Here is a 27098-nt window from a genome sequence, read left to right as displayed (position 1 = left end):
CCGCAACCTCTCCAACATTTGTTTGTTGATTTATGTTGGCCGCTCTAACTGGTGTGAGATGGTACCTCATTGTGGTTTTAATTTGCATCTCTCTGATGGCTAGTGAAGCTGAGCATCTTTTCATATGTCTCTAGGCCCTCTGTATGTCTTCCTTGGAGAAGTGTCAGGCTAGATTTTAATAGGATCGATCTGGTTGTTGTGTTGAGAGTTGACTGAGAAGATGTTTTAATTTACATTAAAACCTTTTCAATGTAAAAAAAAGGTTTTAAAGATTTTCTAAAATATAGAACTTAAATCTTACCTGAATATTTGAAGAATGAGAATTCACAGATCCTTGATTATACAAGTAAACCATAAAATTATCAGCTAAAAATAGTCTGAATGCAAAAAAAGAGAGAGAATTTAAAAAGTTATTCTTTTTGAAACATAAATCAGCGGCCGGCAAGCTAACAGCCTCAGGCCAAACCTGACCTGCTCTCTGTTGTTGTAAATAAAGTTTTACGGGAACAAAGCCACAGCCATTGACTTACTATGGCCAATGGCTGCTTTCCTGCTGCACCAGCAGAACTGAGTCACGTTGACAGAGACTTACAGCCCTCAAAGCCAAAAATATTTACTGTCTGGACTTTTAGAGAAAAGTTTGCCAACCTCTGATAAAGGCATTTTCTTTTGATACATAGGTAATTTTTATTCAAAGAAATACACATTTATTCAAAATAATTGTCCTATCTTAATGGATCCCTGTAAAGCAAATAAGGAAAAGAGACTCTACAAGATGTAGGATTATGAGAGCTGTCTATTCTTTCACTTCTAAATTTTATTTCCATGCATACATATTTCCTTTGTAATGAAGTAAAAGAGCATTGTAAAAGTCATATTAATCTGAACATAGGTACTAAAACTACTCTGAGTTCAACCTTCTCTGGTACCATACTATTTTAGTTAGGCTTCCTCACCCCACGCCCACTCCTCAACCCAACGTAACAAAGCTGGACCATCCAGACTAATTTCTATAGGGAATCCTCCCCTGAAACTCATCTCATGTAGGTTGATTACCTAACAGCCCTGCAGTTGTCAAACCCCAAAGGCAGTCTGAAGTCAAGTGAAACCACTCTAACGCACTTATATTGTTGACCACATTCTCCTTCTTTAAATCATCTGATCTTCAACTTCAGTCGTACCATTTCCTCCTGGGTTTCCTCTTATCTTTCTACTTCTGCAAATCCCTTCATTGGATGCTTGCTTCTCCCCTTAAATGTTCCCATGGTATTCATTTGTGGGTTGTTTTTCCTTTTCACTTTTAATATTTACCCTCACGTCTGTAATTTATCCTGTCCATTTCTGGTGCTTCATTTATACCTACATAAAGACATGGCTTTAAAACCCACACCTCTCCTCCACGTTCTAAACCAAATCTACTTGCCAACTAGACAGTACTCCTGGGATACCCCACTAGCACTTCACATGCAACCTCTCCAAAAGTGAGCCCACATTTTCCCTGACTCAGATCTGCCCCCCTTCTCCTTCCCTGCCCCACTAAATCTCTGCCACCACTCACTGTACCCAATCTGCTAGCTCATCTTTCTCCTGCCACTTCCATATTTCTCAAAAAAAATCACTACCTCTACACGATCGTAGTTCTGCTTCTCATTATTTCTCACACAAGTTATTTGCAATAACATAATTGGCATTATGCTGTCATAGTCATTTTGTAGATAATTTCCCAAATTAATAGCACTTTATATACACATGCTCTATCCATACCCCACGCTTCGGTCCCTCTCACCTTCCCTTTATACACTTGAGAAGTTATTTGTGTTATTGTTCACCACATTCTTCTTCCCTCCTGTCCACAGGAATAGGTTGACTCTTCTTTTACTCAATGCTTTCTTTGAAAGCGTTCTATTGACCTTTCTTCTTTCTCTGCCCAAGGTTTTTGGTAAGTTATTTACACTTACTATTTTGGTTTCTCACAATTAGCCTCTCCTTAATTCCATGTAGTCTAGCTTTACACCCAAAATTTAACTGAAACTGTCCTCTTGAAAGTCACAAATTACTTTCAGCTAGCTTTTCACAACTGGGTTTCCATTAGAGAATTAAATCTTACAAAAAGTAATTTTAATTATTTTCTTAATTCTCTGAAAGATGATACATAGCTAGTACTGTTTTCCATAAATTATTGATTAGCTCCCACTCAGTGTATGATCTAATTTCTGTGTTAAAGCCCTTATTAAATATCCCTGATTGTGGGCCTGCCTCCCCAATCAAATTTTAACCAATACAATCAGTTACATACTTAGTTCTTATATTGATATCCTCACTTGATTATGCAGAGTGAGGCAAAAGTAGGCTTATAGTTGTTCATAGATTTCTATGCTATTCTGTAGGCCTACTTTTGCCCCCGCCCTATACAGGTCCTGCTGGTTCCACCACATTGAGATCACAGAGATTAATGTTCAGGTGTGAGTCCCTATTTTTTCTATTCCTAACCCCCCTATTCACAAAAGACCGCTTGATGCATTAGGACCAAAAATTTAATTAATTCACAGCAGAGCATCTGTTTATCTGTGACAAATAAAAATTTATTAACAACTATATTTATTGTTTTAGTAATCAATTTTAATTATAAGTAAACAAATTCATATAAATTAAATGAAATCCAAAACTAAAAAAAAAAATTACCTTTGCCTCAGGTGCACAGTGTATGGTTTCTCATCTATTGGGATAATATAGGATATCTGTTTCTAGAAAATCCAGAAAAACTGGGAGTGAATACAAATATAATTGAATAAGCTAAATAACAATTTTATATTACTCCCTCCAAGCAATGCTTAAAATGTCTTGATTAAAACATCTCACTCTGTGTGATTTAAAATCTGCAATGTATCACAAATTTTAAAGACCAAAGGTAGCTGAATTTTTTTTAAATGAGTACAACTCTAGCATCCTGAGGTCTGGGTTAGATACATTTGTTTACTAGTAGGTTTGTGAAATTGGTTCTTTGTATGGGGAAAAAGTCCTTTGTGACATAGCTAGATCTTTTTAGAAGTGTTGGAAATTAGCAGTTTTGGGTATTTTAAGCCTAGATTGATATTTGTCACACCCCAGATAAAATGCAGAATATTTTATAGTTGCACTTTATAAGTGGTGTTAAATGGAACTGCTCAAGCCATTTTTATAGTTGTGATGCACAGTGTAACTTAAATAAGAGCTTCCATCAAATAATCCCTCAGTAAGATGTGAAATGTTTACTGCCCACGATGAGCAAAAATGAGTATTTGTCATTGGACTTACTTGAATGATTAGAACGAGATCCAATGCCCACATCTTTAACGGTTCAACAGATCATTACCTCCAGTGCCGTTTTCACCCTTTTAGAGCGAGTCACATACAGGGAGTGTGAACATCAGGGGCGGTTTATTATCCAGGCTGCCTCACCCTTAACCTGCTCACAGATGACTATTTACTAATGATTTTTTTCTTAAGAGATATGGGATAGGAAAATGAAGTGTTTGCTCTTTATTTACTAAAAGATTGTAAACTCAAGTTTTTCATCAAAATAAAATTCCATTGTTTTAATGTTAAAGAAATCTTAGCATGTATCTATTACATAATACATTCTATTTCCCCAAAGTAAGCCCAATAAGTATTAGAAATCTACACGCAACTGACTTTCAAGCTCTTCAGAAAGAGAGCCGGAGTGCTGTGCGGTAACCTCCACTCGGGCGGCCTCAATGGGATGATAGAATGTATCTATGTCAGTGGAGCACAGTAGGCACAAAGATTATTTTAACCGTCTCCTAAAAGGTATTGCCTATATTTTTAAACAGAAAATTCTTCAACAAAATTTGGTATTCTTTTTGACTCTGTCACCACTATTCTCAAATTAAAACATGGATGGCAATAAGTTATAATGTCAGTAGGTCAGTGAACCTGAGTGATGAGGTTTTTCTTCAACAAAAGATAACATGTGAAAACCAAGAGTTGAAGTATCATAGAAAAAAAAAACTTAGCTGAAGAATATGAAAACCAAGAGACACAAATACCAGAACATGGAAAAAGATAAGCTTTCCAGGAACCGCAACAATAAAAAGCAACCAAGAGACTATACAAATCAAAAAATATGACACAAGGCAGACTGTTAAAGGGTCTAGTAAGTGGTCACTTAACATCACCAGTGACAAGCCAAGTCGATGCCAAGCATCCCTGCTCTGCCTGATGTAACGAGAAGGGCACTGTGTCTCTATTGTAATCTTTTCTAAAACCCATAACCCCAGCCTGATCATGAGAAATAGCAGGGGAATCCAAACTGAGGGATGTTCTACAAAATATCTGACCAATACTCTTTAAAAATTTCAAGATCATGAAAAAGAAGAAAGCCTGAGAAAAAGGGCAAGGAGACCAGGGGTGCATAATGACTAACTGGACAGAAGTGCCCTGAATGGAGTCCTAGAACAGAAAAAGCGCATTAGTGGAAAACCTGGTGAGATCAAAATAAAGCTAACAGTACTGCATTAATGTTAATTTCTTAGTACTGACAAATGTATCAACACAGTTATAAAAGATGGTAACTTTAGGAGAAAGTGAGTGAACATATATGGGAACTCTCTGTAGTGTCTGTAATTTTTCTGTAAACCAATAGTTATTCCGAAAATTTGTGTTTATTTTTTTAAATCAAAACCAGAAATAAACTGAAGAAAGAAGTAAAACATGTCTGTGGCAGGTAGAGGGTGGGCCTGACCGGGTGACTAGATCTTCATCTCTCGGGGTTCTAGGCCGCCAGTTACTTACAGGACACACTTGCTATACATTCTCATTTACAGCTAAAACTTCCCTGGGGTTGTAAGAAAAGCCCCAGGGGACCACCTGAATGCCAAACACTCGCCTCTGTGCCTTCCCTAATTCAGCAGCACCCCAACTCCTCATGATGTTACTGTAAATCATCCTGCCAATATGGCAATTTCTTTCCTTTTCTTTTTCTTGCTATTCTGTGACAAAGAGCCAAACATAACCATAAGGCAGCTGTAGCTTTAAGTTTAGAGGGAGGTTTACTATGTTCCTTGGTGGAAGCCTCTAAGATCCAGAACCCGTACACCCTCAGAGCATACGGTTGTATTAAACGGATCAAATACAGTCTAGTTGTTCACTGGAAGTGACGGTGAGCGGGAGCACTTCTACCACTTCGTGGTCCTTGAATAACATCCATTTGTCTAATGTATAAACTATACCCTAGTACATCATTCCTGGCAACTGCTACTTCCAGGCTGGAGTTTAACTGCATTTAAGAGGCCAATCCATTACTTTATCAGGCTGGCTCCTTCCAGATGATGCCTTATGTGACAGAGATCAGTGGGCCCCATGGTAATGTACCCACTACCACATTTTATTTGCCATGAAGCAGAGTCCTTGATCTTATCCCAGGTCAACAGATCAGGCATACAGAGAAATGCTGGGTAACAGTGCTGGCCAATACACTGCAGAGAATGATGCTGGCCAAGTCACTGTGGGCAGGAAAGGTAGCCCATGCCCACAAATATGTATCAGGAACAGGAAGCACAAAGCCTGGCTCCTTCCAGAATGGAAAGAGTCTAATGTAATCAACATGCTAACAAATAGATGGTACCAGGAACGGGGGCTTCGCATCAGTCTCTATTACTAACAGATCAGACATTCCAAAGTGGCAGTAATTACTGCTCTGGTGAAGGAGAGCCTAAGCTGTTGGGCCTGTGCACAGCCTTCTTCTCTACCACCACAGCTATTTCATTCATCCACCTGTGCAAGCACGGGGGCAGCCGAGGACAGAGGCTGACTTTCCTCTAATGGACGTACCATCCATCCACTTGCTTGTTCTGTGACTCTTCCATAGTAGGTGCTCTCTGGTATGTATTAACACATAACACAAGATCTCTACAACTTTTACCAACTGTCATAGGTCCGTTCACATGCCTCTCCCTCCCCCAGATTCCTCAATCTAATCTTCCAATCCTGTTCTTTCTAGGACCTGACAAAACATGCAAGCCAATCACCAGGGCCCCTGAGTCCCTGCATGGTTTTGTCTTGGCCTACTTCCTTCTCACTACAAAGGGGATTACCAGGTGTGCCACCTAAGGCTCTCCCACTGAGAGGATTTCCCCTTCCACTGTGTGTAAGGGACAACACTGATTAGAGGAGTAGAGACACAACAATCCAGTTTTTGTTCACACCAATATACCAGCTAATTCATTACTGAACAACGTGCAGTTTATGTTTTCTTCTTTCATTACATCCTGACAGGGACCCCTCAGCAGTCCACAGGTATGAGCTAAGAGAGGTATTTATGCCACAACAGTGGTGACATGAAGATCTACCTAGTCATGCAACTTACTCATGCCCTCCAGGCCCACTCCACCCCAGCCTCAGAGGTACTGCCCTTGGGCCCAGTCAATTTCATGACCTGGTGAATCTAGTAGCACGTGTCCAGGATGGGTAGGGAGTTCAGGTTGCACAGTCATTACTATCTCATGGCCATATTCCACAGTATTTTTCAAAAACAAGCAGCATACCAGGAGCTGCTTTTTGAATATATATTTCTTTGATGAAGAAATGCTTCATAAGCCTTGAAGCTTCATAAGCCCCTTGCTCCATAAGCCCAAAATTCTGCACCAGAACTCTCCCATTGGGGCTTGCCTGAGACTCTACAAAGCACCTATGTATACCATAAATACTTCTAGGGCCATGGGGTCTGCTGGTTCAAATAGCCCAGGCCACAAGGATGCCAATACTGCAACCTGGATCTGATGTAGAACTTTCTTACTTCGGACTGCCCTTGAAACTGGAAGTCTTTTAAACCATTCAATAAATGAGTCAGGGTAGCATTTCCAAGTAAAACTTTGCTGCCACCAAAACCAAAAAAAAAGCCTATCAGGTGTTGTGGCTCTTTCTTAGTGACAGAAGGCACAAGATGTAGCTATCTAGTCTTCATTTTGGAGGGACTGCTGCAGCATGCCACTGCCCTCTAAACCCCTCAACACATCACTGACGCATCAAGAGCCTCAGTCTTCATGGGTGCACCCCTCACCCTCTGGTGGCATGTATTTTGCCAGGATAGCAGGAGTACTTGCCATTTTTTGCGAGGTCTAATTAACTGTACGTAACTGGTCTAGTGACCCAACGTGATGATCTTTGGAACGTCCAGGTGACCCAGATTCCTTTCACTATGTTATGACAGAGAACAGAAGATGCAGTGAAATCATGAATTTAAAGAGTTGTCCAACTCAGGTAAATGTGAACGTCTCCTGATATTCTTCCTGAGATGCTGAAAGCTCATCAGCCAGGCCAACAGCACTTAACCTTTGAAGTTCTGGAATTCTTACGACTAAGCCCTGGGCATCCAACAACGTAAGTCCTCTAGCTACAAAAGATGAGGCTCAGGTCCTCTGACGTTCAAACTCCACTTTAAACTAATGATTAAGTAGTATAAGCCTGTAGTTTTCTCTTTTCATCGGATTATTGATACTGATCAATTCCACAATCCTTGTAATTACTGTTTCCCCCATAACTGTCAAATGCGTGAACGACTGCACCAGCCAGTACCTCTATTCCATTTATCTACCATCACCATTCACTACAACTGAAAGTCTTGGTAACTTCACTGCTACCCATTTGAGAAATTACCAATATTCCATCTGCCACCAGTCACAGGGGCCTCCTTACCAGCTAAATTGTGGGTAAAGTACCTCCAGATCCCGTTTTTAGAGTTGGTTTCCTAGAACCACCCTGTTTCTGGTACCAACTGTCTGGTACCAGCTCGATTCACAAGAAGCTAGGTCTGAAATTATAATTATTTTTGCAAGTGGCTTAGGGAAGAAATGCTATCAGGAAAAACCTGTGGGAGCGTGAGGGAAGCAAAATTGGCAAGGAGTAAAAATTAAATACAAATAGAGAGAGTTTCAAGTGAAGTCTAAATTCAGCCTCATCCTACAGGGAGATCTGGAGAGGAACTGTTCTCTAGAGCCTGTCCTGTCTTGAGACATGAAAACTGGAGCTTCTGAATCCTCTCACTTTCCAGGCACTGGCCCCTGAAACTCTGGATGAAGTAGCTCCAACACCCCAAGGCAATCTTCTGGGGAAATCTACAGTGGGCCATTAGCAGCTGCACTCACAATAGCTGGATAATGGAGGGAATGAAGCGAACCAGTAAAGGGGTATTTTAGGAACAGGGTAAAGCACCATCACTGTCTGTTGCAGAAAAATAATTTAAGAGATAAATAAACCCCCTTTATAATTTAAAGACTTACATGCAAGACAAGATCATGATGATAGGGTAAATTTTAAATCACCAAATCCCTTCTAAAAGGAGACAGAGCAGCTAGAATATTCTTTAAAAATCATACCTAGACTCTTCATCAAGGTATTCTCATAAACCAAGATTAGGATACAAGAGGAGGGAGTACGGGGATGCAAATTGAGATGACAGGAGAACCTACAGAAGACTTAGAATACATCATCAGCTATTGGTAGAGAGAAAACAAAGGGGAGTTCTAAAATTTCTAAGAATACTGAGACACAAAAATTGTCAATACACAATACACTCAAAAAGAGTGAAGCCCACACTCGATGAACAGCTTCAGTAGGCATGGTTACCTGTAAAACTGTGGCATAGCTAAGCATGTCCCAATTTTCAGGCAAATGCAAAAAGATACAATGAACAGGGACCCCCTAAGTCTCTATAGGAAGATCGGGTGCAGGATGACCTGAGTCTTCTAGAGTCCTGCAAATACCCAACACAGTCTTCCTTTCAGAAGGATAGAGGCCTTGCTTATAGTAGAAGAACTAGAAAGAACAAGAAAAACTGTCGGCAAAAGAAAGTGTTGAGATACTGGGGGGAAGAGTTCTAGAAACTCAGCTCTGTGGCGGTGGCAACACACGGAGCCCGTGTTAATCATACGTTAATCTAAAACACGAGAACGGAACTCTTAAGCTATGAAGCTAGAAAAGATATTCTGGCCTAACCCCAGTAACCCCTGAAACTGAAATCTCATCATAATGTGTAAAAACTCCATATCATTTAAAAAGAAGAAAAAGACGATTGCACCCCATACAAAGATACTGCAAAAAAAATAATGAAAATAAATAGTCTACAAACATCTAAAAAAGGCATACCACAAAAATATAACAACCAATCAGATAAAACCATCACCTAATATGACAAAGTAATCTAAAATAAAATAACTATAGAAGATACAAAAGAAAAGCAAAAAAAATAAATAGATATGATGGTTAAACACAAGGGAATGTGAGAAAAGAGAAATAACAGAGCTCAGAATGAAAATGGAAATTAAAAAAATTTATTTCAGAAATTAAAAAGACACAATATCCCATACATCACAGAAAGTACTATAAGAAAAATAGAGGATAGGAAGAATAATTATTTTTAAAAATCAAATAGGAATAAAGAAATTTAAAAAATGGAAAAGAATAAGTATAAAAAATAAGCAATGATGATTTAAATTTTTTGTATTGATGTTATAAATAAATATTTAATGTTATTAATCATTGGAAAAGTGTATATTCAAGTTTTTTGACCATTTTTTAATTGGGTTGTTTAGTTTTTTAGTGTTGAGTTTTGTAAATTCTTAATAAATTTTGGATACTAACCCCTTATCAGATGTATGGGCGAGTACGTTCTCCCATTCTGTGGGTTGTCCGTTTATTTTACTGATGTTTTCCCTTGCTGTGCAAAATCTTTATGGTTTTATGTGGTCCCATTTGTTTATTTTTTTTGTTTGTTTCCCTTGCCTGGGGAGGGAATATATCTGATAAAATACTGATACGAGCTATGTCTAAGATTTTGCTGCCTATGTTCTCTTCTAAAATTTTTATGGCTTCGGGTCTAACATTTAAGTCCTTAATCCATTTTGAATTTATTCTTGTGTGTGGTATAAGAAAGTGGTCTAGTTTCATTTTCTGCATATATCTGTCCAATTTTCCCAACACCATTTGTTGAATAAATTATCTTTAGCACATTTTATGTGCTTGCTTTCTCTGTCAAATATTAATTGACTATAAAGGTGTGGGTTTACTTCTGGGCTCTCTATTCTGTTCCATTTTTCTATGTCTCTGTTTTTATGCCAGTACCATGCTGTTTTGGTTACTACAGCCTTATAGCATAGTTTGATATTAGGTAGTATACTTTCTTTATCAATAGATGCAAAAAAAAGTAAAATCCAGTGCCCATTTATGATAAAAACTCTCAGCAAAGTGGGACTAGAAGGAACATAGCTAAACATAATAAAGGCCATATGTGACAGACCCACTCCCAGCATCATACTCAATGGGCATAAACTACAAGTGTTTCCCTTAAGATCAGGAACAAATCAGGGATGTCCACTTTCACCTCTCCTATTCAACATAGTACTGGAAGTCCTAGCCATAGAAAACAGAGAAGAAGAAGAAATAAAGGGCATCCAAATTGGGAAGGAAGAAGTAAAACTGTCTTTATTTGCAGATGACATGATACAGTACACAGAGAACCATAAAGATTTTACCAAGAAACTACTAGAACTGATAATGAATTCAGTAAAGTAGCAGAATACAAAATCAATATCCAGAAATCAGTTGCATTTTATATGCCAATAATGCATTATCAGAAAGGGAAATTAATAAAACAAATCCCATTTACAATTGTTTCAAAAAGAATAAAATACCTAGGAATAAATCTAACCAAGGACGTAAAAGAATTGTACTTAGAAAATTATAAGACACTGAAGAAGGAAATTGAAGAAGACACAAATGAGTTTAAGCACACACCGTGTTCATGGGTAGGAAGAATTCACAACACTATTAAAAGGTCCATGCTACCCAAAGCAAACTATAGATTCAACACAATTCTTGTCCAGGTACCAGTGACGCATTTCACAGAACTAGAAAAAATATTTCAAAAATTTATATGGAACCACGGAAGGCTCCATATAGCAACAGAGGTCCTGATAAAGAAGAACAAAGTTGGTGGAATCAAGAGGACATAAAGATGGTTGATAGACATAGGAAAAGATGCTTAACATCACTAGTAATCAAAGAAATGAAAATTAAAACCACAATGAGATATCACCTCATACCTGTCAGAATGACTATCATCAATAAATCAAACAAGTGCTGGAGAAGATATGGAAAAAGGGGAACCATTTTGCACTGTTGGTGGGAATGCAGATTGGTGAGACCACTGTGGAAAGCAATATGGAGATACCTCAAAAAATTAAAACTGGAACTGCCTTTTGACCCAACAATCCCACTTCTGAGAATATACCCAAAGGAACCCAAAACACTAATTGGAAAGAACATAAGCACCCCTATGTTCATTGCAGCATTACTTACAATCACCAAGATACAAAAGCAGCCCAAGTGTCCATCAGTAGATGAGTGGATAAAACCATTTACACAACAGAATACCACTCAGCCATAAAAAAGAAGAAAATTTTACCCTTTGTGACAGTATGGATGGACCAGGACAACATTATGCTAAACGAAATAAGTCAGCCAGAGAAAGACAAATACCATATGATTTCACTCATATGTGGAATCTAATGAACAAACTTAACTAACCAGCAAAATAGAGACAGACTCACAGATAGAGTGCAGGATAGCAGCTAAGTTGGGAGGGGAGGTTAGAGGGCGGAGGGACTGAGCAAAAAGGGAAAAGGACTCATGGGCACAGACAACACTGGTGATTGCAGAGGTAAAGGGAGTATGAGGTGCAGAGGTAAAGGGAGTATGAGGGGACTAAGGGGTAATGGAAAAGAATAAAAATAAATTCTAAAAAAATTAAAATAAAATTATTAATCAGGAAAACATTCCTGAAATAACAGAAGACTTGAAATAACACTGAAATATACATGAACTGAAATGTATATAAATATAAAATATGTAACATAAATGCTATACATACTACACAAAATTGTGTACATAAATGAGCAAAATATGTATTTTATATATAAATAAAAATCTAATGTATAAATACATGAAATGCATATTATATATTAGTAAATCTATAACCACTTAAATAAAATATAAGCATATATTATATATTACATTATATATTGCTTAATTTATATCTAAATATATTTTTATATGCACTGGTATACACAAACGGCAGAACATTAAAGTGAGAAAACACACACACACTACTAGTCTTGACCAGAATGTGGAATGAGTAGAGAGGGCTCCCAAACACTGCTCGTGGGATACTGGCATATACATCACAGAAAACTCTTTGACTCTACATACGTGTAATGGGAGTCCCAGAAGGGGAAGAAAGAGAGGCAGTCAGAAAACAATATTTGAAAAAAATGTCCAAAACATTCAAAATTTGATGAAAAACATTAATCGGCACATCCAAATCCTTGGCAAATCCCTAGTAGAAAAAAATACAAGAAGATACACATCAAGCTGCGTCATGTTCAGTCTGCTGAAAGCCAAACATGAAGAGAAAAACAACTCATTACCTACAAGGAAGCATCAGTGTAATTAATGGCAGACTGCTCATCTGAAATAACGAGGCCAGGAGGCAGTAAAAAAGTTAATAATTTTTTAATGTTGAAGGAAAAAAATCCTGGCAACCGAGAATTCTATATCCAGCAAATCTGTCCTTTAAAAATGAAGGTGAAACAAGACCTGCCCTACGGGAAACACTAAAGGAACGCCTTTAGGCTGAAAGGAAATAACAAAAGATGGTAGCTGAAAGAACCAGAACTGGTGAAACATATGAGTTAACTTAAAACACTGTATTAATTTGTTAAATGACTAGCATATTTTTCTTATTTCTCCTATTAATTTTTTAATTAATGGAAAAGCACTAGTCACAGTAATGTATAGATGGGTTTACACAAATACAGATGTACATATGACAAGAATAGCACAAGGGACAGAGATAGAATTCCACTATACAGGAGCAAAGTTTCTACATTTTATTGAAATTGTTCATATTAATATAAATGGTGATAACTTAAAATGCATGTTGTGATACCACAGAAACTACAAGGAAATAAATTTTTAAAATAACAAAATGAATGTAAATTCAACCATACAAATAATTGACCTTAATGTGAACGATCTAAACACCTCAATAAAAAGACCGAGATACATTGAATAGCATGTACAGTCATACCCAACTCTATGCTGTTTGTGAGAGACACACCTTAGATTCAAATATACAAACAGGTTCAAAGTAAGTGAATGGAAAAAGATGTGTATCATGCAAATAGTAACCATAAAACAAGGCCATATCAGTATCCGATAACATAAGCTTAAAGACAATAAACATTATTAGAATGGGAACATTTCATAAAGATAAATTTGTTGACACATTTAAAGATATAAAAAATTTTAATGTACACACAACTCTTAACAGATCCTCAAAATACGTGAAGGAAAAACTAACAGAATTGAAAATAGAAATAGACAATTTAATAATCATAGTCAGAAATTTCAACATTCCACTCACAATACCAGATAAAACTTGATGGAAAAACAAGCACAAAGGATATTCCAACAAAACCATTAACCAACACCCCCTAGTTGACATAGAGAACACCCCATCCAACAACTGCAAGACCCACATTCTTTTCAGGTGCACAGGAAATGTTTTCCATGACAGTCCACATTTTGGGTCAAGAAATTAAAACGGATTGAAGTTATAAAAGTGCGTTTGCTACTGCAACTGAATTAAATTAGAATCAACAACAGAAAAAATCTAGGAAATTCTCAAATATATATGAAAATTAAACAACAAACTTCTAAATAACTCATGGATCAAAGAAAAAAATCGCAAAGAGAATTTAAAAATATTTTGAGATGAATGAAAACACATTATACCATAATTTATGGAATGGGTGCTCTACCCTCTGTGCACACTGGGGTAGCAGTATTATCCCCAAAGCCCTAAGCAGTAGCCCTGCCCCCTCCCCACCCCTATGGCCCTGGATAGCAGCCTTGCCTGAGACACTGAGTGGAGGCACCCTGGCTCAGTGAAACTAAGAAGGTCATCAATTTTCTGAAATCAGGGAGGAAAAAGCTTTGCTTCCTAGGCTTGTGATGAGAGTCAATCCTGATTATCTCTGAATAGCCTTTGCATCATTCTTCCCTTTTTCTGAAGGAAAATGAATGTTCAAGTTCCACCTTCCACAAAACACTGGAACACTATTCAGTCAAGTTCTCTGCTACTTTATAAAAACAATCACCTGTCCTCCAGTTTCCCATAACCTGTTCCTCATTCCCATCTGAGATCTCACCAGAAACACTTGTAATGCACATATTTCAAACAACATTCTTTTCATGATAGATAATAGATTTTTTTTTCTAAAATGATAGCTTTTTCTACAGCTCCTCTCTCTTCTTTCTGAGTTCTCACCAGAACTGCCTCTGGCATTCATGTTTGTACCAATAGTCATCTCAAGGCAAGCTAGGCTCTTTCTAGCATGTGCTCATAATTATTCCAGCCTCTACTTATCACCCAGTTTCAAAGCCACTTCTATAGTTTTAGGCATCTCTTACGGCAGCACCCTACTTCACAGATCTGCGTTTGTCGGCTTGGGCTGCCTTAGCAAAATACCACAGATGGAAAGACTTAAACAAAATAAAGTTGTTTTCCCACAGTTCTAGAAGCTGCAGGTCCAAGATTAAGGTGCCATCAGGGGGGATTTCTGGTGAGACCTCTGTACCTGGCTTTCAGATAGCTATCTTCTTGCTGTATCCTCTCATGGTCATTTTCCTGCGCTCAGGTGGAGAAAAAGGGTGGGGGAGGTATCTATAGGGAACCAATCCGCATGGCCGTGGCAAATGTAGCCCAGCCCCTGATTCAGAAAACGGCAAGTACGTAGGTTTTCTGAATCAGGGAGCGAGGAGCAAGTCGGCACCAGGAACAAGTTGGCACACAGGAACCGGGCCGACGGATCGGTTTTTCCCATGGGGAACCAGGCCTGCATTGTACTTAGGCTGCTTTGAGCCTTGCTTTTTGCTAAAACTCCCTCACCCTGAATTGAGGCAGCAAATGTTTACTGCACATCTTTAAAGTAACTTCCTAAAGTCTATGCTAAACCTTCCAAGGATGAGTGTAACCAGTTCAACCACTTTTCCCCTTGTATTTGCAAACATCCTTTTCTTTGTAGTAATTAGCAAAATCCTCTCCTTTGTTATCTGTAAAAGGTAATCACCTAAAGCAAACCTGTGCACAGTAAATGAGGACCATCCTCAATGTAATGTACCCAGAAAAGCAGTAAAAGCCTGTCCAGGCAGGGGTTGAGGCCCTCACTCACTCAGAGAGTGGCCATGCCCTCCCTTTTTATCCACAGGACTTCTGTAGTCTGTGTGAATTTGTTCATTGCAGCCACAACACATGGACCCCACTGGTCAGAGTCGGCCTCAGGTATCTCTTCCTCTTCTTCAAGGCACAAATCCAATCAGATTAGGGAACCAGTTTTATGAACTCATTGAACCTTACCTCCTTAAAGGCCTCATCTCAAAATACAGTCACACTGAAGATTAGGGCTTCTAATATGAAGTCAGGGGGCGGGGGGCACGATTCAATCCAAAACAGAGCTCTCAAATACAATCAGCAAAAACAAGACCCATAAAAAGAAAATTTGATAAACTGTATATCATTAAAATTGAAAATGTTTGTACTTCAAAAAATACCAATGAGGAAATGATAAAGCAAGACACAAATTGGGAGAAAATAACTGCAAATAATATGTCAGATAAAGAATTTGTATCTAGAAGATACAAGCAATTCTTCAAATTCAGAAATAAAGAGGAAAACAACTCAAATTTAAAAATGGGCAAAAAATCTGAATGAACATTTTACCCAAGAAGATATATAAAAGGCTAAGAGGCTCATGAACACCATTTTTCACTGGGGTGATTCGCACTGAAGCCACAACGAAAAACACTACGCACCAACTAGAATAACTTTAACCAAAATGACAGACATCATCGAGTGCTAACAAGTGAAAACACAGCAGGACTGGAACCCTCACATGTGGCTGATGGGAAATGTAAACTGTGCAGCCACTGTGAAAAACATGTTGGAGTTTCTTTAAACGTTAATTATAAACTTAACATACGACATAGCACTTTCACTCCTAAGAATCTACCCAAGAAAAAGAAAAATACACATCTACACATAAATGTTCCTAACAGAATTATTCATAATAGCCAATATCTGTGAACAATCCAATGTCCATCAGTGTCTGTTAGGAAATCAAAATTAATGAAGTATTGGTAAGTGCTACAAAATGGACAAACCTAAGTGAAGGGAGCCCCATATATACACATCACATGTTTCCATTCATATGAAATGTCCAGAAAAGCCAAAATTACAGAGACAGCAAATAAATCAGCAGTGCCAAGGGCTGCGAATGGAAGCAGAGGAGCACTGCAGAGAGGCATGAAGGGACTTCTTACAACAAGAGAAATGTTCTAAAACTGGATCGTGGTGATATTTACCTAATTCTCTTTATGTACTAACAGTCATTGAGTTGTACACATTCACAATGGTGTTAAAAATAATAAAAGTGTTAAAAATAAAGTGTTATCAAAATACTGACCACTTATAAGTAAGGCCTGATTTATTTTTTTTATCTCCTAAGACACTTAGCATATAGCTGTGCATACCACCCCTGAGAAATATTTGTTAAATAAATTGATGACTAAGATAAAGTATCTCCCTTTCTAACAAAAATCATAGAATAAAGGCTTCTCTCTGAGAACTCGTAGATGCTCAGGTAGAGAGCAAGGAAGGAGGCTTTATTTACAAAAGATTCTCCTTAACCTTGTTGGAGAAAACTATTCTCTTCATACGAACCATCTAGACATCACTGAGCTAAGACCCTAATTCTTCTACATTATTTTCTGTTTGAACTTTTAATAGTTTCACCATGAAGAAATGACAAATATTAAACAAAATAGGACATTCTAAGGTACATATTTGCTTTTGCCATCAAAACTTTAAATTTCTTATTAGAAGTAATACTGGGAACTTATGTTCATACTATAATAGGGTGGACATATTTCACTGTTAAATGATAAAAATAAGAAATTACATATAATAATATTGATTGTAAAAATATATCTTACATTTTCTAGTTCTGAATTATCACTTGTATTTGTTTGGATTTTCTCTGGAAATACAATCTGGACAGATGAATTTTGAGAACCTGAAGAAATAAAACACAGTTAGTAATTGTGTCTTAAACCTGACTAAACATTTGTTCAGGGTCTTTCATAAGGTCACTTAGGCAAATAGGAGTTATCACTGTATACTCCTATGAAAATCTTTGAAACAACTTAAAAACAGACACAATGGTTATAATACACCATAAAAAACACAGGGGGAAGTATCAACTTACACAAAATTTACTGTTCCTTAGCAAAATAGAATAGACCAAAAACAATCGGAGATAAGCCTCAAGAAAATTTTCCTGAATTAAAAGATTTGAAACAATAGGCTGGAAAGTACACTGTATTATAGTAAAATCCAATAACAATTAATTAAGACTGAGATTATTTTACTTAAATTATTGGCTGTCTAAGATAAAGAAGTAACCCTATGGGCATGTTAGCAAAAAGGAAAAAGAAAAAGAAAATCATACTGGGGACAGGGAGAAAAGCAGGCTGGCTTGTGAATTTTTTAAAACAGAATTCAATGTTAAAAAGCTGAATAATAATGCCTTTTTAAAATCTTCATGAAAAAAGTATGGAACCAGAAATATTTTACCCAGAAAAACTGTTACTGAAACATGGAGGCAAAAGACAGATGTCTACAAGCAAGAACTTAACTAATATAGCTCAATGTGCCATAGTGAAAGGCAGATAAACTTTTCCCAATAAAGATAAAAACAGAGTTGAGGAAAATGGCCTCGTAGTAGCGAGCATTAAATAACTTAAATATAGAATAAAGGTTAAAGCAACTGTGGAAATTGTAGTTATTCAATTAAATGCAAATGTTATAAACTATGATTACATAAGCACAGTAATATATAAAATAATGTCACAAAGTATAGCAGAAGAAGAGGGATACCATATGTGCATACTGATTTCCTCAAATTTATTGCACTGTGGGCAAAAAAATGTGACTTAATGCTAAAAATCGAGTGGTAGAAGTAGAAACCTATTGTTAAATGACATAAAGGTACAGAAGAATTACAACCACAGACCTGTAATAAAGGGGAGAGCAGGAGGTAGGAGGAAGTAATAAAATACTAAATTTCCTAATCACAGTGAGGAATCACCAGTTACTACTACCTAAGTACAGAATTAAATCTATTATATAAAATAGATTATAAATATTCCAAATTAAGGGACAAGAGAATACACAAGGCACCCAAAAAATAAATTGTCACAGATTTTTATGGCAAAAGACTTTTTACCAAAACAGAAGCATGAAATCAATAAAGTATGACATAAATAAGAAGCATTAAGATTAAAAATCTGTCATATCAATAAAGGTAAGTAGGATGAACTGATCAATTAGAAGAAAAGTCCTCAGATTGGATCCACAAAATGAAAACCCAATTTCTAGGCCTTCTGTGGAATAATGAATACTGGATCTAAGCTAATAGTAATTTTTGAGGACCTAAAAGATGTACGCTCACCAGAAAAAGTCACGTGATTAATGCTCAAACCAATGAGTGTCCTCATAGGTCTACGAGGTAACCCTGACACAATTTGCCCAGTTATGGAACCATCTGTGGAACTAGAAATAATCAGTAACTTGTTCAACCCCCATCTATTCTACCTAACCCACAGGGTAAGAGTTATTATGGTAGGAAGGGCCAGAGAGAAAACTCTAAATATCATTTTCACCATTACCAAAAAATTAAACCAAAAGTCTTTCTGAATCCAGAAAAGTAGTCCCACTATGGAATCTAATGAAAAATGAACTCACAAGCAAAACAGAGACAGACTCATAGACAGAGAGCAGGCTAACCGCTCTGGTCAGGGTTGGGGAGCAGGTTACGGGGTGGAGGGATCGAGCCAAAAAGCAAAAGGACTCGTGGACATGGACAGCAGTCTGGTGGTGGTGGTTGGTGGGTGGGTGGGGGGTGAGGTGGAAGAGGGATAAGGGGGATAAATGGTAATGAAGAAAATATAATAAAAAAGTGAGTCAACAAAATTAAAAAAGGAAAAGAAATATACAAAGGCAGTAATCCCTATTATATTCCCATTTTATTTGTTTGCTCTGGGCAAATGAGATAATAGAGAATAGTTGTTTTAATTTAAATGAGGTGATGATTGAAGTAACAAATATTGTTCAAAATATGGTCTCTTTAGGGAAGCAAAGCAACAGTGGCATTGGCACCTATATAACCATGGGTAGGAAAAGGTGCTGTTTTCTCTGTCCCAATACGCAGAGAATTGCCACAGCAAGTTTGCATTATCACTTGGCAGTGATGGCATTATTCCTTTGCCATCCACATTGCCTCGGGTGTTTATCATCTCTAGTTCTGCTTCTACCTCGACTCTACACACACCACACTCTGCGGTACACAGAATAACCCTCCCAAAGATGTCCCTGTCCTAATCCCAAGAACCCACGAATATGTTACGTTACTTGGCAAATTGTAATTGAGAATGAATGTTGCTTATCAGCTGAACTTAAAATACAGAGGTTATCCTGGATTAATTGTGGTCATAATTTAATCACAAGGAACCTTAAAAGTAGAAGAGGGGGAACAGAAGAGAGAACCAGAGAGATGGCAGTGTGAAAAGAACTCAGCCCAATGCTCTTGGCTGTAAAGATGGAGGAAAGGGACACGAGCCAAGGAATGCAAATAACCATTAGAATTTGGAAAGGGCAAAGAAACAGACTGTCTACCACAGCCTCCAGAAGGAAGAGAGCAATGCCAACCCCCTGATTTTAGCCCAATGAGACCCATTTTACAGAACTGTAAGATAATAAGTTTGTTATAGCAACAACAGGAAATTAATATAATATCTAAGAGGAAATCATTCTGGAGACCACATTCATAACATCATGCCTAGAAGACCTGAACTAGCAAGTGTATTAGATGCCTTGGCCAGAAGCAGGTGTGCCAAAGTCTTGATTAAATACTCCATGCACAAGAAAAACCCACCTGTAATGGCCTAGCAGTCTAAAGACACTGGAAACTAACCTCTATAATAAATGGCAAGAGGCATTTGGATTTTGGAGGCAACATACATAACATATGGCTGTGTTGCTTTGACCGTTTTACTGAAAAATCATAGGCTGCCAGCTTTGTGAGATGCCAAAGTCAAAGAAAACGCCTCGGCTGACTGAGGCTCCTGTGCAAGCACTTCTAATGCTTTTCACTGAAGGCCAGGAGAAACTACAGTGCGCTAAGGATCTGTGGCAGATGTAAATCTGAGCAGAGCCTGTGTTAAGCCCCACTAGGACAACCTCTGTAAAGGCCCCTGAGGTTTTGGAGCAAAGACATGCCCTCAGTGGCATATGTAGTGGTTTGAGTAATGATTCCCCCCACTCCAGCAAAAGATATGTCCACTCAGAACCTGTGGGTGCAACCTTATTTGGAAACAAGAATCTTTGAAAGGTGTAATTAGCTAAGGATTTGAGGTGAGACCATTGCAGATTACAGTGGGCCTGAATCCAACGATATGGGTCCTCTAAGTAAGAGAAGGGGAGAAGAACAGAAGAGACAGCAATACGAAGACAGACGCAGATACTGGGCTAATATGTCTACAAGAAACACTAAGGATTTCTGCCAGTCCTCAGAATCCAGGAAAGAGGAATGAAAGAGATTATTTGCCATAGTTTCTAAAAGAAATCAGTGTCTTGATTTGGGGTTGCTGGCCTCCAGAATTGCAAAGGAATAATTTCTGCAGTTTGTGGTATACTTTTTCGTGGCAGCCATGAGATATTAATATAACTATATAACTATATTTATTTTATGCAAGTTTCTAGCTCACAGCTGGGCTGTGATAGAGGCTAAAATTCAGACCGTGTGAGACTACAGGAGCTTGCAACCTGAGCTCCTCTTCAAAGATCGACATAATCAGGCACTACTGGCTTCTAAGGTCCCTGAGCATCAGAAAAGATGGAAGAGGGATACATACACTTAATTGCCTTGATCCAAAATTGACACATCTCTTCTCAACCCCATGAGCAAGAGCTAATTGACCCAACTTAGTGGGAAAAGGCCAAGTAATGTAGGCAAAAACATAGATGCTAAGTGAGCATTAGGGGCTTTGTCACATAAAATGGGGAAAGTATGTTTACAACAGATATTAATCAAAGAGGAGTTGAGGTAGTTATGTTAACATTAGCACAGATAGGATTTAATGGCTGAAAGCATTATTAGGAATAAATAATGGCAGGCCACAGTTAATAAAAAGAAATCAAAATGAATTTTAAGAAGTTGCAACTCTACCTCACATCATATATATAAAATAACTCAAAATGAATTGATGAATACTGTTCCAAATTGGTATGGCTGAGCTGCACCTGGTCTCCTGCAGCTATCCCAGCTGTCCATCTGCTGGGCTCTTGAATGCCCATGGACCTCAAGAGTCCAGGCCCTTGAACCTGCAGGAAGTGAACAAGAGACCACAGCACCTGCAGTAGGTCAAATACACTGGGGGGGATGAGCCAGGTAAAGTGCTGATACCTACCCAGGTTAAAAACCAGCCCACTAGTATTGCATGGGATGGCCTTGATCCAGGTAAACCCTTACACCTTGGTCTTGACAGACCCAGATGCTCCCAGCAGGACCCCAAATATAGGAAATGGCACCATTTTCTGATGGTCCAATTACATGGGCTCTGGCCCTCCCAAGGGCACATGCCTTCACCTCTATGTCTGGCTGGTTTATAAGTAAGACAGGCTGCTGACCTGTGAAGAACTCATTCTCAGCAACAAATCTGGAGACCACCATGGAAAATTCAAGGCGTCATCTTTCCACAAAAAGTAGGAGCTTGCGTCCCCAGTGGCTGGCACATGTTATGTGGCAGAATTGGGTGACTGTGCCCAAGCTCTATGAGCAGCTGTCTGGGAAAGAGGGGAAAGCCAGGAAACAGAAACCACCCTGGGAGCCCCAAACAGAGTTCTCAAGTTCAGTGATACATGTAGATTTCTCCTCTTCCCTGTTCCCATTCTCACAGGCAAGGCCTCAACAGATAGGGGTTTAGGGTGACTTCCTTCTCTCCATCCTTTATATTGTACAGGGTCACACACCCTGTTTTATGTTTGGATAAAATTTTAACTCCACTTTGGGGAATATTTTGGTACTATGACGGGGTCATCAGTTGTTAATATAAGAATAGAAACCCATAGTTTAAAGAGGAAAAAAATTGGGGTAGGAAGAATAGGTCTACAATAATAAGGCAGAGGATTAAAAAAAAATGTTTAAGGGAGGTTAAAGGAAAAAAAAACATGATTCACTGCATCTGCCTTTGTGAGCCCAAGTCCAGAATTGTGCACAGTGGCACCTTCTGAGATCTGTTTTCACAGCTCTGTCTTCACCAAACAACAAGAAACTGGCATGTCCACTAACCCCCAATATGATACATCTCTCTAGTGTCAGTATCCCAGTCTGGCTCCCTTTATTTTTAACCCTCACCCAAAGACATGCGTATTGATTTTTTAAATTTATTTATTTATTTTTATTCAGTTACAATTGTCTGCATTTTCTCCCCATCCCTTCACCCCACCCCCCCAGTCCCACCTCCCTTCCCCACCTTTACCCTCCCCCTTGATTTTGTCCTTGTGTCCTTTATAGTAGCTCCTATAGACCCCTCTCCCCACTATCCCCTCCCACTCCCCTGTGGCTATTGTTACAATGTTCTTAATTTCAATGTCTCTGGTTATATTTTGTTTGCTTTTTTCTTTTGTTGACTATGTTCCAGTTAAAGGTGAGATCATATGGTATTTGTCCCTCACCACCTGGCTTATTTCACTTACCATAATGCTCTCCAGTTCCATCCCTTTGAAATGGCATGGATGGAACTGATGGGGGTTTTTTTAGACAGAGGGGAAGAGAAACATGATATGAGAGAGAAACATCAATTGGTTGCCTCTCATAATTGCCCCACCTGGGACAGAACCCGCAACCTAAGCATATGCCCTGACCAGGAATCAAACCCATGGACTTTCTCATTGATAACAAGAGAACAGTTTGCACAACACTGACGTAACCCGGCAGCCAAGGAGAGTGGACTGGAATGAGTATGCACGACCAATAACGACTTCACTGTACTAGTCAGTGGGAGCGGTGGACGCCATTGAGTGAGCACGGGTACTGTGTGGCCGTCACATTCAAAATAACTGAGTGAAAAATAACTGAGCGAGTAAACCAATGAATCTGCATCAAATTTTGAATTAAGCCCAAACATTCCTCTGTGGAAACTATTCGGATGACTCCGAAGGCCACAGCTACGGGAAAATGGTGACTGGCAGCTTCATCACAACAACCCACCCACTCATGCATCACATCTCATGCAGAGTTTTTAGTGAAACATCAAATCACCCAAGTGACTCAGCCCCCTAAATCCCAGATTTGGCTCCCTGCAACTTCTGGCTTTTCCCAAAACTAAAATCACCTTTGAAAGGGAAGAGATTTCAGACCAGTGATGAGATTCAGGAAAAATACAATGGAGCAGCTGATGATGATGATTGGGAGAACTGTGTGAGGTCCCAAGGTGCCTACTTTGAAGGGGACTGAGGTGCCACTGTCCTATGTACAATGTTTCCTGTATCTTGTATCTTCTTCAATAAATGTCTCTATTTTTCATATCACATGGCTGGATACCTTCTGGACAGGCCTCGTATACTGTCTTAGTGCCAGGGATTGATTGAGGCTTTAAAGAAAAGCAGCCAACTAGTCCAGCAGTGTTTTCAGAGCACACTCCCAGGAGATGAAGACCTGCTCCACCACACTGACATCCTGGAGATTTCGTCCATTGGAAAAGACATCTCCATAAGGATGCTCTACAACCCAGGGGGAGGGACCTTACCAGGTACTTTTAACTCATCCTTGTGCAGCCAAACTTAGAGGCATCGATTCCTGGATTCGCGTTTCTCATTTAAAGAAAGCTCCAACACCTACATGGCAATCTGCCCCCGTGGAGACCTAAAGCTCAACATTTCCAAGGAGCAGAAGCAGCAGACACCATCTGAATAGACAGCTTTCCTAAGCTTCTGGACCAGGCTGATACAACCTCACGCTTTTTCCTCTGGACAATTTGTCAGAAGAACTCTTTTATCCACTTTTCTATGTGCGGAAAGTGCATGACGATATGTAACTTACAGTGGTAACATCTTGTAATTCAGAAAAACTGCTATTTTTAAATTCTTACATGCTACTCTTATGACCTCCAGCTCATCAACTTTTATTTCACTTAGAACTCACATGTTAGCTAGTATACCAGCCACCTTTCTTGAGTTCTTACAATGGCTTCTGTTAATAATTTTAGCTCTTGACTTGGCCTCTTTTTGTAACCTACATGCTAAAAACTACACCTTATTACACCCTTTTTCCCTACCTTTCAGAAGCTTTCTGAATCTGAAAATGCCATGGGCTTTTGGATTGTGTTACAGCAAAGTATGCTCTTGAGGTTCCTGAGTTGGTGGCCTGATCTCTATCCCTAAAGGGATGAAAAAACTTGACTGGTAAGGTTCTCTTTTTGCTTCTATGAAACACATATTGCCTTCCCTCTGGAAAACATGCCCCAGAGATAACAACCTTCCATTGGGACCTCCTTGCTCATAAAGGTACATAACCCTTACTCAGATTTAGACACTGACTAGTAACCTTTCCTTATGTTTTGAAAATATGAATGGTCCTGAGAAAACATTAAGTTAACTTCCATTAGATGCCTATAGCTACATGCTCTTATATGACTCCAAAGTGAGTTCACGTGCAGAATGAAGAATGCAAAACAATGAAGAGAGGGTTAGAAACCTCTGGGACAACTTTAAACATACCAACATCTGAATCATAGGGGTGCCAGAAGAAGAGGAAGAGCAAGATATTGAAAACTTGCTTGAAAGAATAATGAAGGAAAACTTCCCCCTAATCTGATGAAGGAAAGAGACTTCCAGGAAGTCCAGGAAGCCCAGAGAGTCCCAAAGAAATTGAACCCAAGGAAGAACACACCAAGGCACATTATAATTGTTACCCAAGATTAAAAATAAGGAAAGATTTAACTGTAACCTAATCAACAAAACAACCAAGCAATCAAAATATAACCAGAGACATTGAAATTAAGAACAATCTGACAGTAACCAGAGGGGAGGCGGGAGGGATAATGGGAGGATAGGGGTAAGAGTTTTCAGGAACAAGTATAAAGGACACATGGACAAAACCAAGGGGGGGGGGGTGGAAGCAGGGGAGGGAGGTGGGGATGGCTTGGGTGGGGGGAATGGTGGGGGAGGTAAATGCAGACAATTACAATTGAACAATAAAATAATATAAAAAATAAAACAATAAAATAAAAATAAGGAGAGAATCTTAAAAGCAGCAAGAGGAAAGGAGAGTTACCTACAAAGGAGTTCCCATATGACTATCAGCTGATTTCTCAAAAGAAACTTACAGGCAAGAAGGGGCTGGAAAGAAGTATTTGAAGTCATGAAAAGCAAGGACCTACATCCAAGATTGCTCTATCCAGCAAAGCTTTCATTTAGAATGGAAGGGCAGATAAAGTGCTTCTCAGATAAGGTCAAGTTAAAGAAGTTCATCATCAACAAGACCTTATTATAGGAAATGTTAAAGGGACTTATCTAAAAAAAAGCAGAAGACCAAAACTATGAACAGTAAAATGACAACAAACTCACAACTATCAACAACTGAACCTAAAAAACAAAAACAAAAACTAAGCAAACACCTAGAACAGGAACAGAATCACAGAAATGGAGATCACATGGAAGGTTATCAGCAGAGATGGGGAGGGGGAGGAGAATGAGGTTGGGGGGGAGGTACAGGGAGAAAGTAGCATAAACAGTACGTACAAAATAGACAGGGGGAGGTCAAGAATAGTATAGGAAATGGAGAAGCCGAAGAACTTATATGTATAACCCATGGACATGAACTAAGGTGGAGCTGGGGGGAAATACTGGAGGGAGGGGGTGCAGGGAGGAGGAGGAGAAAGGGGAGAAAAAAATTGGGACAACTGTAATAGCATAATCAATAAAATATACTTTTTTAAAAAAGTGTGTTCGTGCAGGGTTGGAGTCTTCATGACTACGGTGTAACCTCTCGTAACAGGTCCCTACAGGAAGGGCAACGACATCTATAATGGCACTGGATATTGGGAAGAACACGTGCCTCCCCTGAATGAAATAAGGGGAATGGTGAAAGCTAAATTCTACCTACCTTTTCCCTGGAAGTTCCCCACTTCTGAACCAAAATCTGACTCACAATAATCAAACTCATTTGCTGCTTCAAATATTATCTTGTATTGCAGGGCAAATTAATACTGTATGCAAGACAAGTTATGATGTTGAAACAAATGATAGCTGAGGAAAGTCAGTTTTGTGGAGTCTGAGTGGAGTTTGAGAAGTTTCTCGGGTGCTCTGGAGTGCAAGAAATCTTGAGGCAGTTTGCTGACGTGCATGACAGGCCTACAAGAAAGGCCAAACCCAAATTCAGAGAGGAAGGGATTTGTCCTTGAGCTTACTGATATCTTCACTTCTAAGGCTGGACGTCCAAACACAGCCTAGCTTCCCGGGTGACGGGGCAAACAAAACCAAAAGGCAGGTAAGGCCCCCGGCTTTTTAATGGGGCTGGGCCCCAGTCTGATCTGGACAGAAGCTGGAGTGCGCTGAAAGAAAACCCCTCCCCGCCCCAGACGGACTAACAGGGTCTCCATTGGCTTACCGGGTCTGGACGCGAGCAATCCGCAGAGACCAGCAAAGAGCATCGTTAGGCGGAACATGCTGGGGCTCCTCGGCTCCGGGCGAGTACTGAGCGTGCAGCCGTTGGGTGGCTCGGAAGGCGCCGCAGCGGTCCGCGGGGGGGGGGCGCGGACCCCCAGGGCCTCCTCCCGCACGCTCGGGAGCACGGATCTCGCGAGGCCGCGGTGGCTGGCGTTTTGCGCCCCGCAGGTGTGCCGCCTTATAATCAGCGCAGCCAGAG

At 39.2% G+C, this 27098-nt stretch overlaps 1 protein-coding gene and 1 pseudogene across 1 annotated transcript in view; one reads left to right on the top strand and one right to left on the bottom strand.

The window, feature by feature from the left end:
* The window catches only part of ADAM32 (ADAM metallopeptidase domain 32), a 109654-nt gene extending 82756 nt beyond the window's left edge, over window positions 1-26898 (bottom strand). The window contains exons 1-4 of the mRNA XM_053916360.1: window positions 26841-26898; window positions 17107-17186; window positions 2683-2744; window positions 302-377 (exon numbers count right to left, since the gene is read on the bottom strand). Of these exons, the coding sequence (XP_053772335.1) occupies window positions 302-377; window positions 2683-2744; window positions 17107-17186; window positions 26841-26898 (276 nt within the window). The remainder of the gene's footprint in view (window positions 1-301; window positions 378-2682; window positions 2745-17106; window positions 17187-26840) is intronic.
* Window positions 20913-22279, top strand: LOC112306695 (phosphatidylethanolamine-binding protein 1 pseudogene; annotated as a pseudogene).
* Window positions 26899-27098: the final 200 nt, after the last annotated feature.

The sequence above is a fragment of the Desmodus rotundus genome, chromosome 13 (assembly GCF_022682495.2).
Source record: "Desmodus rotundus isolate HL8 chromosome 13, HLdesRot8A.1, whole genome shotgun sequence".
Classification (NCBI taxonomy): Eukaryota; Metazoa; Chordata; class Mammalia; order Chiroptera; family Phyllostomidae; genus Desmodus; species Desmodus rotundus.
The sequence above is the reverse complement of the archived record's forward strand: the minus strand, read 5'-3'. Positions and strand labels throughout refer to the sequence as shown.